The sequence below is a fragment of the Amphibalanus amphitrite genome, unplaced genomic scaffold, assembly GCF_019059575.1.
Source record: "Amphibalanus amphitrite isolate SeventyFive unplaced genomic scaffold, NRLGWU_Aamphi_draft 000879F_arrow, whole genome shotgun sequence".
Taxonomy (NCBI): domain Eukaryota; kingdom Metazoa; phylum Arthropoda; class Thecostraca; order Balanomorpha; family Balanidae; genus Amphibalanus; species Amphibalanus amphitrite.
In genome coordinates, this window is record NW_024882373.1 from 173,859 (window position 1) to 189,688 (window position 15,830).

Genomic DNA, 15,830 nt, shown 5'->3' on the forward strand with positions numbered 1-15,830 from the left:
TTAAAATGATAATGTTGAGGTTTAAGGGAGGATTTCATAATGTTTTGTACAAAAATAAAACTACAAATGCGTCATAGAACAGCTGCGAAAATACTTTTTATGACGTCTACAGCCAGAAATGTCACATGATTTCATTCGCACCTTGATTCTCACCAAAGCCCACCCAAAGCCCTATTTGTGTTGATAGGTGTTTTTTTTATTGATATTGATATAGGGGGATCGGGTGTCGTTACGGTCGGAAATATTTAATATTTTAATTTTGCTGCTATGCTGCTGCTTTCAGAGGTAAGTGGACTATGCCCTGTGACTTCTTTTCTGCCCGAATTAATACAGGTACATCAACATGCCGCATCAGTCGGGGAAACTGGTAAAATCTGCTATTTTTAGCAGTCTGCTATTTTTAGCAGAAATCTGCTAAAAATGGGTACGCATGTGACGTCATCGTACCCAAATATAGCAGATTTGGGTACGGCCCCATACAAAAGCAGATCTGCACCCTAATTGAAGCAAATGCGCATCAAATGCCTGGCAGATTCATGATTAGAATAGTGCTAAGAATGTCCTCTGATATTTTTGTTCAGATCCGACTATTTTCAAATAATGAATTGAAAATAGTCGGATCTGAACAAAAATAGCAGAGATCACTCTCAGCACTATTCTCATCATGAGTCTGCCAGGCATTTGATGCGCATTTGCTTCAATTAGGGTGCAGATCTGCTTTTGTATGGGGCCGTACCCAAATCTGCTATATTTGGGTACGATGACGTCACATGCGTACCCATTTTAGCAGATTTCTGCTATAAATAGCAGACTGCTAAAAATAGCAGATTTTACCATAGTTTCCCGACTGGCATCCGCCTGAAATAAAATGTGGAGGCAGTGGAGGCTATTTCCTGTTATTTATAATTTCAATGTTACCGTAGCATAGGAGCAAGGCTATACATGGGAGGTACATATGCAGATATTAAAGTGAGATAGTTCTGGAAAGGTTAGGTGGTATCGGTAACCCTGGCGTCACCGGTAGCTTTTTCGTTTGAGGCTAAAGTTTCCTGTATCAGGCCGCCGTGCCAGGCCAAAGCATGCTGTGCCTGTGACGTCACTGGGTAAGAGAAGATAACGTAAAGAAGGACTCAGGCAGACTCAAATCGACTCAGGCAGACTCAAACTGACTTGACCGACTCAAACTGAGTCTGATTCAGATCTACTCAGTCTTAGACTGACTCAAACTAACTCAGACCGACTCAATTGACTCAAATCGATTGACTCAAAATGATTCCGATCGACTCAGACAGACTCAGAACGACTCAGGCAGACTCCAACCGACTCAGGCAGACTCAGACCGACTCAGATAGACACAGAATGACTCAAACTGACTCAGGCCCACTCAACCGACTCAAATCGATTCCGATCGACTCAGACAGACTCAGAACGACTCAGACAGACTCAGGCAGACTGAAACCGGCTCAGGCAGACTCAGACCGATTCATATCGACTCAGATAGACTCAGAACGACTGAAACTGACTCAGACCCACTCAACCGACTCAAATCGATTCCGATCGACTCAGACAAACTCAGAACGACTCAGACAGCCTCAGACAGACTCAAGCCGACTCAGGCACACTCAAACTGACTCGACCGCTCGAACCGATTCAGGTCTGATGATTCAGGTCAAACCGATGGGTCTGTCTGAGTCGGTCTAAATCGGTTTGAGTCGGTTGTGTCGGTTTGAGTCTGCCTGAGTCTGTCTGAGTTGTTCTGAGTCTGTCTGAGTCGATCGGAATCGATTTGAGTCGGTTAAGTCGATCTGAGTCAGTTTGAGTCGTTCTGAGTCTATCTGAGTCGGTCTGAGTCGATTTGAATCGGTTTGAGTCGGTCGAGTCAGTTTGAGTCTGCCTGAGTCTGTTTGAGTCGTTCTGAGTCTGTCTGCGTCGATCAGAATCAATATGAGTCGGTCTGAGTCAGTCTGAGTCGTTCTGAGTCTATCTGAGTCGATCTGTGTCGATCTGAATCGGTTTGAGTCGGTCGAGTCAGTTTGAGTCTGCCTGAGTCGGTTTGAGTCGTTCTGAGTCTGTCTGAGTCGATCGGAATCGATTTGAGCCGGTTGAGTCGATCCGAGTCAGTCTGAGTCGTTCTGAGTCTATCTGAGTCGGTCTGAGTCGATCTGAATCGGTTTGAGTCGGCCAACCCTGAACGAAAACATTGCCGGTGACGCCAGGGTTTTTGCACCCCCCTAAGGTTTTTCGCGAATTACTCGCGCAAAAAGCGGCCGATCGCGACGAAACTTTCAGCACCCTCGCATTGATCAAGTTTACACCTAACCTGAAAATTTCATGACCCTGACTCAAATAACCTTTGATCTGTGACCTTGTTTCTGAGACCATGTCTGGCCGGAATCGTGATTCGCATGTGTCGGTCGCCATTAGCCGCGCATTTGCAAGCTTTTCGTGTTTCAAACGTTCAAACATGTGATTTGATGTTGCTCCCATGCATTAGAGTGAAGGTCAATTTCACCTGAAGGTTAGGTCAGGTCATTCATCTTTGGTGACCTCGGTTCACTTTTCGAGTTTTACATGTTTCTAGGCTAGTTGTTGGAGCTGAATTCGAATTTAGCAACCATTTGAACATTTACGAAGTAGTTTTGGTGTCTTCGTAACATGTTACGAAGCTGTCGGAGGCAGTTGACACATACTACGAATACCCGTCACGACCCCTACTGGTTGACCTGACCTGACCCAACCTGGTCAAAGTACTTAAAGGCATCATCTGTGAAAAAAATAACACGATATTCGTAATCAGCAACCCGAAAAACCTCATAGCAGCCACACTTTACGACTTTCTAACAGGTCCCGATTTTCCCGACTTTTGGGTCATTGACCTGACCTGGAAGGTCAACCGATGACCTAGGACCTTAAAATTGGGTATCATCAGCTTCCTCTCGTGACGGGCAACACGCTCGTTTTTTTTTTTTCGCGAAGCTCTAGCTCTATCAGGGGCCAAACGCGAGGGGAGGGGGTTGTACCAACCAACCAACCCCCCACCCCCTTGTGCCGTCGAAAAACGCAAAATGGCCTGTGCCGGCGAGGGTTAAGGACCTAGGTCATTGGCTGACCTTACTGATCAGGTCAATGACCCGAAATTCGGGAAAATCAGGACCTGTTGTAACATTGTAAAGTGGGGTTGCTATGTTTTTTTTCGGGGTGCTGGTTACAAATTTCATATTATTTTTATCACAGATGATGTCCATGTATTTAGGCCAGGTCGGGTCAGGTCAGGTCAGCCAGTAGGTAGGTGTCCTGCCAAGTGTTCATAGTAAGTGCCAACTGTCACGCACAGTTTTGTAACATCATGTTACGAAGTACCAAAACTACTTCGCTCATGTTCAAATGGTTGCTAAATTTGATATCAGCTCCCAAAACTAGCCCAGAAACATATAAAGCTCGAAAAAGTCAACCGAAGTCGTCAAGGTCTGTGACCTGACCTGACCTGACCTTCAGGTGACCTTGACACCCACCATAATGCATGGGACCAACACCATGTCACATGTTCGAACGCTTGAAACCACCACAAAAAATATCTGCATGTGCGCGGCTTATGCGAGCCGACATACGTTGAATCGCGATTCCGGCCAAACATAGTCTCGAAAAATAGGTGATTTGGTTCAGGGTCATAAAACTTTCAGGGAAGGTGTAAAATTGAAAAAAAAAACTCTGAGGTACTGAATGTTTCGTCGCGATCAGCCGCTTTGTAGGCGAGTTATTCGCGAAAAACAGAGAGGGGGTCCGTTCGACCCCCTCCTCCATATAGGGGCGAGGGTTTGATTAATCACTGTTCACCTGGGCATTGGTTACATATAAAGCAAGCTTATTACAAACTTGGCTTTTCCACGAGCTTGGATGCTAAGTTGCTGGAGTATGAGTGGCTAAGTTCTCTAACTAATAGCTCTACAAAAGGTACACAAGTTAACCACTCTATATTTTGCTTTCAGAATGAATATCACGAAGTGAAGGGCAAGGGTGGCCATTCTTATATCCTATGTGAAAGGATGGGAATGTTCCCGAACATCCATAAGGTTAGTGTGAAACTGTTGTTTACATTTTGATTCTTTTTTTTTTTAATTTTTATTATCATGACCATCACGACCATCATAATCGCCACACCACACGATCAACATCATTCCCACCATCAGTTCCGCGACCGCACAGAACCACGTCTGTTCCATCAGTACACACGGTGAGACCAGTCCATCTTCGTTCGATATCATCAACAGACGTCACATCACCGGGCGACGCAGGCACTTTGTGCGCACATCACGGACGTCAGGCGCCTCTTACGGACCGCCCGCTGGACTGACGCGGCGCAGTATGTGACGACGTCACACGCGCGAGATTCCCGCACGTGACTCGCGAGACTGCCAGCAACAAACTTATGGAAGATGGAATGATAACATCTTCGTACGATAGTCTACCGGCACTGCCCCTTGTCCGCAACCGGTGACTGTGTCCTTATAAATACCATGCCTGCTGACACAGAGGGCAGTCGTGGGCTAAACCGCCCTCAGCGGCATTCAGCTCTGCTCCCTCCTTACAGGCGCATGTACCTAGGTCTACCAGCGTACACCTAAGCCCAAAAGAGTACATCTAAGCCTACAAGCGTACATCTAAGCCTTAGCTGACACAAATCAGATTGCGCAAGGATAGAGGTTACCGACAGGTGGGCGGCAGCGCGGGCCCAGCGAGGGCGGCGGCGACACGTCACCAGCGAGGGCGGCGGCAGCATAGCCCCAGCGAGGGCAGCGGCGACAACATCCCAGCGAGGGCAGCGGCGACACAGGCCCAGCGGGCTAGCTTGCGGCGGCGACGGCCACACGGGCTCGGCAGCGTCCAAGGGACGGTTACGAACACATAATGTGGGGCCGAATCAGTGGGTGAAGTGATAATATGGGCAAGGGGTGGAGGTCGGGGGGGGGGGGGTAGGAAGAGGAGGGGAGGGGGTGATAGGTGTATGCAAGTTTTGAATTCGGGAAAATGTTGCAGGAAATCCGCTAAATTTTGCTGCTAAATTCTGATTTATTCTTCAAGAATGCCAGCTAATCTGCCCCACTTGGTCTCGTGTTTATCTAAAGTCTGCCGCCTGACGGCAGCGTTCTTCTCTACTGATGCTTCAGCTCTCAGTAGTGACAAAAATAGTGACATGCTAGGGGGGACGTTTATATACTTTGAGCGCAATATCACACGTTTAGCTAATGTTATTATCAATATCTTCAACCTATCTTCGCTCGGGAGACGAGGGAAGAACCATGTTTCTTTTTTTGCATTCAAAACAATGCTAAATGTGGATGTTAAGTGTGCTTCAACCTCTTTAATAAAGCGCTGCACCACATCGCAGCTCCACAACACATGTAAAAGAGTTTCATCTTCCATTTCACAAAAAGTGCATAATGGACTGTCCGCTTTTCCGATACGATATAAAAATGTATTCGTGGCTACTATTCGGTGCACTGTTCGGAAATGGAAGATTTGCAAATAACTATTTTTGGTTGAGAGGCGTATGTCTCTCATGGTGCCAAAGTGCATGTCTCCCACATCTCTCACCCACTTTTGTTCTACTTTAGATGGTCTCTCTCTTTGTTTCGCGTAGAGTGCCGTGACAAGGCTTTTGTAAACTATTTTCGATATCTTTGACTTTTCGGAAAGTAACGCAATTTTGAAAGGTAGAACTGGTGCCTCTATCCGTTGTTTTACGTTTTTAACGTCAGCTGGTATGCTCCTCATAAGAGAGAGTAGCATAAGAACGTCATTTGTATATTATACATGGAGTTGATTTGTTCCCTTCTGTATAGTAAGCCCGTCTCTTTGCAAAACAAGTCCTATGAACCGCAGCCCTTTTCTGTCCCAATCTCTCACAAAGGTCTTTTTGTACTTAGTGTTGTCCGAAAACCATATCTTATCGGAAAGAATTTCGTCTCCATCTGGTATGTAGGCGGCAGAAAAATTTGCCCATTCTCTTACTACGTCTTTCCAAAAGTTGTTCCTCGTCCTTTTTTCTAGTTCTTTTAGCTTTGTTGATCCGAAGCATACGAGATTTTCTATTGGGGGTAGTTTTAGTTTAGCAATGTTTGCCCATGTCACCTGACTGTCGGCACAGTAGAGCCTTTTTACCCAGGTTGACTTCAGGCTGGACAAAAATGATCTAACGTCGATCATCTTTAGTCCCCCGCACTCGTAATTTTGCACAAGCCACGACCTTTTGATTTTATCTGGTCCATTATTCCAAACAAAGCGAAAAAGGATACTGTTAATTTTTCTTAGAACCTCGTCGCTGGGGTTAGGTAAGGCTGTTAGCACATGCACGAGTTTTGCAACCAACAATGACTTTACAACAGTTATTTTCCCAATTAATGTTAGGTTTCTTCTGTTCCATTGGGCTATTTCTTTACTTATCTTTGGTAGAATCGTTTCCACATTAATTGATGAAATATTTTGATTTGAATTGCTGAACAGTATACCAAGCACCTTAAGTTGGCTCACGGTGCTCAGTCCGAGATTAACTATAGCACTTGAGTCAACCTCACCAACTGGTAGGCATTTCGTTTTTTGCACGTTTATTTTCAAACCGCTCACTCTCGTGAACTCATTTAGCTCATGCAACGCACCTTCTAATGAGTTCGAATCCGGACTTGAGCAGACTATAAGGTCATCCGCATACTGAGAGATTCTTACCTCAAGACTGCCTATACGAATTCCTTCAAAGCGCGTGGAACATTTTAACTGATTTGCGAGGGGCTCCATTATTAAGTCAAACAAATAACCAGAAATTGGGTCACCTTGACGGATACCCCTACTCATAGCTATTTTTGACCCGAGGCTTCCTTCTAGTACTATCCGCGAATTCAGGTCTGGATTTAAATAGTGAACACTTATTAATTTCCGGAAGTATTGGCCGAAGTTGTACTTTTTTAAGGCCTCAGTCAAAAACTCCCAATCTACTGTATCGAATGCCGATTCAAAATCTACTGCCATGATGATGCCAGCATCTTTTGTGCTGTTTAAATGTTCAATAACATCGTACAATAAACGAGTATTTTCACCTATGAACCTGCCAGGTATATACGCTGTTTGGGTGGGCGAAACTATTGTGTGAATAACCGTTTTTAATCTGTTCGTAATTGCAGCTGAAATTATCTTGAAGTCAACGTTGAGGAGCGATATCGGTCTCCAACCTTTTGGAGAGTCTGGGGCGACGCCGGGCTTGGGAATGAGAGTTACAATGCTTTCATTATGAGTAACCAAATTTTTATTCTCTTGTAATCTTTCTAACCAAGCTCTGTACAGAAAGCAACCAATATATGACCAGAAATGTTTGAAGAAGTCGGCCGTAAAGCCGTTTGATCCTGGTGTTTTTACCACTCTTCATACTTTTTAGGGCTAACTGCAGTTCATTAAAGGATATTGGTTCGTCTAACGCACGACTTTGCTCGTTTGAAAGCTTACATGTTATGTTGTTTTGTAAGTATTCATTAGGATTGGCATTGTTACTGTTCTTACTGTACTTATTTCTCAAGTTATCTGAAAAATATTTGAGTATCATTTCTTTATCAGTGATAACACCGTCGTTCGTTTTAAGAGCATTAATTGTTTTTCTCGTTGAATTTCTCTTTTCGAGTGACAAAAAGTATTTCGAGCATGTTTCGCCTTCTTCATGCCAGTTAACCCTGGATCTAGTAATGTGGCCCTGAATTTTTGGTTTACGCAGTTCTTCCAGAACCTTTTGTTTATCTTCTAAACGTTTAAGATTTTCTGGGTTCGGATAATCGTTTAGCGATTTTCGGATTGACATTATTTCATTGCAGATTTTCGTTTCCTTTTCTCTGTATTTTCGAGCCCTTTGCTTTGAATATTTCACAGTTTCCCCGCGAATTAGCATAAGTAACGTTTCATAAAAAAGATTATCATTTATTGTAAACTGAATGAATTCGAAGTTAACTGTATCAGACATGTATTTTTCCGAATAGACCGGTATTGCATACTGAGCAATTACATTCACTATTAGATCTTTGACGATTTTGTCATACGAAGCATCCGCAATCAGAGAGTCGTTAAACTTCCACAAGCCCGGGCCTCTTCTCCTTTGCGGAACATTTATGTGTAAGGTAATCATACTGTGGTCTGAACGATAGCCAGCGAGCATGGAACTCGAGACTGCAATATTTCTGAGGTGGTCGCTAATAAAAGCATTTTGATTTGATTCAAGCATCAGTACCTAGTCAGTACTCATTTATTAGTATAATCAGTGTTATTATATGAAGGCATCATCTATATTTTGATAAAGTAGCAGATTTATGGAGTGTCTTGTGTGCTACTCTTATTTTCCACCCTCTACCCCTCTGGGCTCTGCTCATTCAGTGCAGTATACAGGTTTTGTTTGTTCATTACTTCATTCTACTACTGTTTTGCAGGAGTTGTTTTCTGGCAAAGTGATTGCTGTCCGCTGTGCATCCACTGAAGCCAGTGCCAAGGAATGGCTCCGCCTGTTTGAAGAAAAAACCAAAGCATCTTTTTCTGTCATGACCACTGGGTCAGCAAGGAGTATGAATCCCTGGGTTCTTTGTTATGTATGTATGCATTAGTCTGATTATTTGACACTGTAGTAAACAGTTGCTATAACTTTACTCTAATGTTGCTGGAAATCTATTAACCCGCGCCCTACCGGGGGTGTTTGAATACCCCCATGGTTTTTCGTGGATATTTCAAAATAGCCTCGTGAAGCATGTTCACATGCTGTGAAAATTGCAGACCGAGGTCTTTCAAGGTCAGGACACTGGGTCACGTCAAGTGAACTCACCTCAGGGGGTCAGAAACAGTTCCAATGCTTGCAGTGGATGGATCACTTTGAAACTTTCAGTAATGTATAAAGGCAGCAGTATGCATCAAATGTATAACACAATTTTTTATATCGGTGACCTAATGTGAGATCAATTTTGTGACTACGGAAAAAAATGAAAGGCGCGTATTTGGACAAACATCATCCTAAACACTCGATAACACCGAGGCACAAGTTAAATATGACACTCCTTATCGGAAAATGACACCCGTGACCCCTGCTTGTGTGCTTTAGTCATCTCAGGTGACAATGGGTACCTATGCGACAGTTTTTCGCTAATAACGTTTGATAGAGGCATGCTGGAGTGAAAAAACATTTTCAATTTGTTCAGCTTGACAATATGGATCGGCTGACGTGCAGCACAGCCTTTTCCGGCCAGGATCTTGAGGTGGGGTCAGATTTTTAACTTGACCTTTCAAGGTCAAAACATACTTTATTCAACGCGTCTTGACGAGAGGAAGACGATGCCGGTAAAAGTAAGCTTGTGCGAGTTCTAAGAGAAAAGTTATTGCGGAAAACGGTTTCCGCAAAAAATCGTCTTTTTTGGCAGTTGTTTCCACCTGCAGGCCAAGCTGTTGACCTTAGGTCAAATCTTAGAAAGTATTTAAAAAGAGCGCTAATAGGGCTATCAAATATGCTTTTCTGGGGCGCTGTAGCTCCATTCGTTTCCGAGTTATGCGCCGGCTTGTTGAAAATTATCGAAATTTGGCCTTGATGACCTCTGGTCACTTGACCTTTGACCTGACCTAAAAGGAGATTGGAGCCATGTCATCACTATTTTTGACGCTCTTTCGAACGCCCCCTACCGCGTGTCGCTATGTGACCCAGGAGCTGAGTTAAAAGGAGGCGGTGTTCAACCCCCCCCCCCCCAGCAGGGCGGGAGCCCCAGCGGGGCGGGGGCGCGGGTTAACCCGCGCCCCGTAGGGCTACCGGCGGACCCTACCATCCGTGGGGGGGGGGGGCCCGTTTCGGCCCCCCCTAAGATCTCGGAAAGTTACTGGCCGATTTTCAAAATTCAAACGGCGTTCGATAGCCCCACCCGGGAACTACCTTGTGACCAAATTTCATTGACCTAGGTCAAACCGATGACGTCACAGGTCAGGTCAAAGGTCAGATTTTCACCGTTCACAGGCATTTCAAGAAATGTGTTGTGAAATCGAGTAAATTGGTAATTTATTGAAAACCATCGATGTTACATTGTTCGTCACACACATACTTTGCTATCTGAGGTCACTGATACCAGGTCAGGTAACAGCGAGGTCAGGTCACGGGGGGTCACAATATGAAAGTGTCGTGTGATGCATGTTTTATGGTCCATTTTACATGACAAATGCGATTATGTGGGTTAGGCAGTCTTTGGGGCCAGCCTAGGTCACGTTTTGGTGAAGGTCAGGTCAAATTAGGTCAAATTTCAAAGTTGATATTTTTGCATAAAACGGGTATCCATTCGATGCAGCTCGTCACGGGGAGGCTAATGTTGGTCTTTGTTTTGCTCTACGAGGTCTAGAATTGCCAAAAATTTAGTTTGAAATTTTGACGTCATCATTTTTGAACAGTTTTTTTTCGCTATAACTTGGCCAAAAACGAGGTATCGATCTGAAATTTGGTATGTTGATAGAAGACGATAGGTACTATCACATATATTCCGGTTTTTTCGAAACTCAAACTTTTTGGATTTTTTGGCTAATATATCCAAAAAAAATGTTTTTTTATTTTTGGGGTCAAAACTCAAAAATTTCAAAAAACCGAGATAGCAGTTTTGTAGCCCTGTCAATTCTACACCTTTTATGTTTCGATCATCTTTCTGTATCTTCAAAGCTGTAGGCCTGACAGGTCTTCTCGCGAAGGTCTTTTTTCGGTCGAAAATGACAGAACATGACGTCATTCTGACGTCATTTGTGGCCAACCTGTCATAGCCTCTGGAAAAATTTTTGGTCACAATGTGTAAAATTGATGCCCGGAGGGGTCCTGAAAGTTTGGTGGCGATATCTCCAGCCGTTTAGGAGATATCGACCGAAAAGGACAGGGGGGGGGGGGGGCGTTTCGGCCCTCCTACGGGGCGCGGGTTAATTAAATCACAGACTTCGTTGTTTCTGTTTATTATAAATTTACATCAGAAAGGGTGCAAAAAGGATATAGTCACAACCTGTTGCCAGCAGTTCAGCTATTATATGTACAGTGCATTTTTTTTTTTAACTTTGAAAGTCAAATAGCAAATTCGGCATTTTGCTGTTGGCATCTTTCCTCATACTCTGTGCATTGTGCATTGTTTCATCATTACGGAGCGAGCGAAGCGAGCGTAGTCTTTCCTTAGATTAACGGAAATTTCTGAGTATGAGCGGCCGGCCGGCCGGCCGGCCGTGGTCACGCTTTTGCGAGGCTTATATCTCAGCAACCACTTGACCGATTTACACGCGGTAATTTTTTTTAGGGTAGCTTAATTCCTTCTACCAAGTATTGGACTATTCCCGATGCATGTGGGTGACCCCTTATGCACGTGCCACGTGCAAAACGAAGAGGTGTCAGTTTTGTAATTGTTGCAATATCTCGGTAACTACTAAGCCGATTGCGCTGAAAGTTGGCATGTAGGTAGGCACCCACTAGGCACTGCATATACATGTGCCAGAGTTGGGGTGCTGCTGCACGTGCGCACGTGCAGGGGTCGTTTCCAGATCTCGGGAACGGCTGGACCGATTGCGCTCAAATTTGGTACACGGTTAGGGACCGGTTAGTAGGGTGCCGTGCACAAGTCAGTTGGGACCCATTTTGCACGTGCGCACGTGCAGGGTGCCGCTTCCAGATCTCGAGAACGGCTGGGCCGATTGTGCCCAAATTTGGCACATCGCTAGAGACCAGTTAGTAGGGTGCCGTGCACAAGTCAGTTGGAGGTACCCCTCGCAATTTCGCACGTGCAAGGCCCACCCTCTCGCTCGCTCCGTTAGTCGCCCCAAAAGGCGTTATACTGGTAATATGTTTGCATTGTTTTGGCAGAAGCGGCTCGTGTGCCAACACTATGCTCGGCAAAAGCCTGGCAAGACTTGTAAAGCTTCGCCACGTGACACCGGATGCCCCGTCACCCTCGATATACGCGTACGCAAAGTGACCTTCCAGAAAAATGCCAAAAGCAGGTCAGTGCTCAGGAGTTGTTGATTTAAAATAACTTTTTGGGGAGTTGGACTTGATTGGTTAAAATACATTGGTGATCTATAGGTAAGTGAAACAATGCTGTTTGTAAGCATGGTGAAGGCCAAGTTATGTACTGTAGGTATTTTAGAGCTATAAGGTATTTTAGTGTTTGGCAGGATCCCATGAAAAATGTAGAGACCCTAGTTTTTCATGCCGCACTAGGAGCAAATTCATTGACGCAATCAATGTTTCTCAGCATTCGGCTTTGCCGCCGTGTCATTTATTTCACGATCACCTCGGATCATGTGATTTAATGACGTTTTAACCGGCTGCAAAGGGTATGACTGGTGTATGACTAGCATGCCGTAAATACATAAGTGTATTTTGAACCGAAACGCGTGACTTGATTTGATAACATATGCCCACCAAAAAGTTAAATTGAGCTTATTTTATTTTGGCGTATTAGGCTGGCAGTAGCTGCAGCACGTTGAGTGGTAATTCGATATAGCGATTAGTGAATAATTCATACATAGATGATGTGGGAGGTATAATAGATTCCTGTCATTTTGTCTTGTAGTAGTGCCCTATTTTTGTTCCACATTTGGTGTGTGCCAAATAAAATAATAGAGTCTCGAAATCGTGCTTCCATGCAATAGCAAGGCGGCATTTGCTCTCTTTTTGGCAGGTCCAAGAAGCCTGACGCGGGCTATGCGCTTCAAGTGAAGGCTCGGGGCCAACACAACCACCCGCTGGAGACGGCGACGGTCCTTAAGTTCCGTCGGGTGAGCGAGCGCACGAGGGAGCGGATCGTGGAGCTGTTTCGGCACCACCACTCGCCGGCGACGGCGCTCCGAACGCTGAAGCTGCAGCTGCAGGCGGAGTACGGCGAGCGGTACCCGCTGATAGCGGCCGACCGCGGCATCCTGCCCGATACAAACTACTTCTACAAGTGAGCTATGTTAATCTAATGGTAGCTCCAGCATCGCGTCACTGCTTGGATGCCAGATATTCCTTTCTTGAAGATATGAAAAGAATAAATTTAAGTTATTCTGACGTAGGTACCCATTACAGTGTCTTGACGTGAGCCTCGGAGTTGGGGTGATCATACGCAATGAGACGTTGAGTCACGTAATTGATAGGACGTATTGTGTCATTTTTTTATTGCTATGCGCACTAAACTCGCTTTCCTCGACTGCTGTCTGGCGTGGCCAAAGTTTTATAGAGCGTGGTAGACGCTATGTTTATTTTGTTTTAATGCAAGTTAACAGCTGTATGATAAATAATCGATCTTCGATGATCAAGATAAATCATGTTTACCACTATTGGAGGAGTAACTGCTCGTTCTACGAATTCGGTGCGCTAAGTACTTGGTGCTTGATAGTTTGTAATTGTGACGCCAGTGGTTGCTGGATTCACATGAATGCAATAGTTGGGACGTCCCGGAAAATGAGGCATTTTTTCTTACAAATATCAAACTAGCATATCATTTTTTCTTCGTTCAGACTCCACAAGAAGTTCTTGGCTTCGGAGTGCGGCGAGCAGCGGACCGCGGGCAGTATTGACCAGCAGCCGACCGCGGGCAGTGTCAACCAGCAGCCGTCCGCGGGCAGTGTTGACCAGCAGCCGTCCGCGGACAGTATTGTCAACCAGCAGCCGCCCGCGGGGAGTGTCGACCAGCAGCCGTCCGCGGGGAGTGTTGACCAGCAGCCGTACGCGGGCAGTGTTGACCAGCAGCCGTCCGCGGGCAGTGTTGACCAGCAGCCGTCGGCGGTGCCTGACGGTGGCGACGACACGGCCTACCACGACGGCGACGACGGCGAGATGGAGGAGACGGATGGAGACGTGGAACCGAGCGCCAGCCTGTCTGGCCCGGACGACCACCTCCAGACCATGCGAGACGAGATAAAAGCTCGGCTGGACTCCTTCACACGCCGAGTGCTGAAATCAGCTGTAACTTCAGATGAGGTGGAAGACTGGCACCGTGCTGTCGTAGCTTTTGACACCAAGTTCAGCAAGATGTCAAAGGCTGCGCGGAAGTTGGCCTTCTACAACTTCGGTGCGGCACCCGGGGGAGGACGGTCGGGCACCAGGACCGGCAGGAAGCCGACCAGCACCGCCGGGCGCACCTCCGCGACCGAACCCGAGTGTGTCCCGGCCGGCCAGTGGGCAGCGGTGAACACCAGTACACCGGCACAGCGGGTAGTCGCCGAGCCACAGAGTCTCAGCACCGTGTGGATCCAAATCGCCGACTTTGAAACGGTCAGTGGAAAATCCTGGCATAGTCATTTTCTGTATCTGCATCATTGTAAGCATAACGATATAAAGCTGGTTTGTAATTTCGTAAAGATGAGATAATATGCTACCGTACTGAAGCCAGCCTTTTGAAACTTTCTTGAAAAAAGGCTCGGTAAACTGGGTAAAACGAGTACTAAAGGAGTCCTTTGTGCCCCCTTCCCTCCAGCACACACAAACTCGCGCCATGAATGCACGCTCATGACTACTTATATTTGTTGATTGCGTGATGGATATGTCGTCATATTCTGTCACCTACCCTGTACATTGGCGTGCTGAACACCCCCGGGATGATACTTCTGGAGACGCTCTCAGTATTACCTTTGCCCTTTGTGTATGCTGCAGATGGAGCAGTAACCGTGGTGTCGGGCTGACGATCGACTCTCGGTCGGCGGTGGCGGGCTCACCGGCTGGCCGCTGTGTCAGCAGGGCGACCTGCTGGTGACGGAGGCGCCCGGCGGCTACCCGGTGCTGCTGCGCGACCACGACGCGCCGGCGGGGCGGGACCCGGTGCGCCGCTGGAGCCTGGCCTGCTCCGACCTGGAGCGCTCGGTGGCCGTGTGGAGGAGCGCGCCGCCGGCCGGGCACTGCTCTCGTTCGGCGGCGACCAGGCGCGACTGGAGCTGGTGGGGAGCGCCGCGCCTCTGGACCCGGCCGCCGCCTTCGGGCGGAGCGCGTTCGCCGAACGGACCGCAGAGCTCACCGGCGCTGAGGCACGGGTGCGTGTCCAGTGAGGTACCATGCTCACGCCGCAGGCCACCATGGGAGACGCCTGGTAAGGCGGACGTCAGCCGCGGGCGTAAGTGGTTGAAATGAAGTTCAGTGAAGCAGTTGTGCCTTCTATAAATCAGGACTAGAGCTCCGCGTGCTTTCAAGTTGTTTTTTTTTTTTCTAGCGTTTCAGACAGTTTTTAGGAACGAAACCGCCCTAGTTCTCGTGAATTGAATAAGTGAAGCACAATTCACCTGGTTGGGTTTGGGTACGTTGTTGTCTGCGTTGGCACGAGTGCCTTTTCCCGCTGGTTGCCAGGTTATGCTGCCGATCTAGTGTTGTGTTATTTATTGTCAAGATGTTCCAGTGCAAAGCGACAGGCCACGAGCAGCAGTAAGTGACTCGAGTCCGTTGACGCGAGTGGTCCAAGTGGTAGTCGTATGGCTGATCCAAGCTTCATTGAAGACGCAGATGCCCGACAGACCTGAGAGTACGTCTCACCGCGCCGACCTAACTGGTGGTCCTTAAGAAATGGGAGTTGGGAACATGTTTCCGTGTTGCGTTGTCATATTGATGAAGCTTAGGCTTGTATGTGTAAAATATATCCTCCACGAGTCAGTAATGTAGCTCAATGGCTTTACGAAATTTGATGGAACATTCGGTCACACCGGCTGTCCCCACGGATCCGTGCTTCATCCGACCACCATCAGCCGCCTTTCAGGGATAAGAGGATAGGGTGGCAGGCATCCTCCCAGCCGAGACCCGTCAATAGGAATCCCTGGGGAAGAGGGAGTGCGGAGCTGTAGCCCGCTGACCCGTG

The 15,830-nt window shown here is 46.7% G+C and overlaps 1 protein-coding gene across 4 annotated transcripts; it reads left to right on the forward strand.

Moving 5' to 3' along the window:
* The first annotated feature begins 137 nt into the window (after nucleotides 1-137).
* On the forward strand, nucleotides 138-15,636 carry LOC122367594. 4 transcript variants are annotated; one of them, XM_043340849.1, is made up of 7 exons: nucleotides 138-285; nucleotides 3,987-4,070; nucleotides 8,457-8,612; nucleotides 11,873-12,009; nucleotides 12,693-12,956; nucleotides 13,510-14,266; nucleotides 14,645-15,636. In XM_043340849.1, the coding sequence occupies exons 1-7, from the start codon at nucleotides 268-270 to the stop codon at nucleotides 14,654-14,656; spliced, it is 1,428 nt and encodes a 475-aa protein (XP_043196784.1). In that variant the 5' UTR covers nucleotides 138-267; the 3' UTR covers nucleotides 14,657-15,636. The 4 variants fall into 4 exon arrangements, with proteins under 4 accessions (XP_043196784.1, XP_043196785.1, XP_043196787.1 ...); XM_043340850.1 differs by lacking the exon at nucleotides 8,457-8,612 and having other exon boundaries at nucleotides 139-285; XM_043340852.1 differs by lacking the exons at nucleotides 8,457-8,612; nucleotides 11,873-12,009 and having other exon boundaries at nucleotides 157-285; nucleotides 12,664-12,956.
* The last annotated feature ends 194 nt before the right edge of the window (nucleotides 15,637-15,830 follow it).

What these genes read in the sequence shown, in the direction of transcription:
- LOC122367594 (XM_043340849.1), top strand. An exon ending in TGTTCCCGAACATCCATAAG is followed by an intron (nt 4,071 to 8,456) that starts GTTAGTGTGAAA and finishes ACTGTTTTGCAG; the next exon opens with GAGTTGTTTTCTGGCAAAGT. An exon ending in GATACAAACTACTTCTACAA is followed by an intron (nt 12,957 to 13,509) that starts GTGAGCTATGTT and finishes TTCTTCGTTCAG; the next exon opens with ACTCCACAAGAAGTTCTTGG.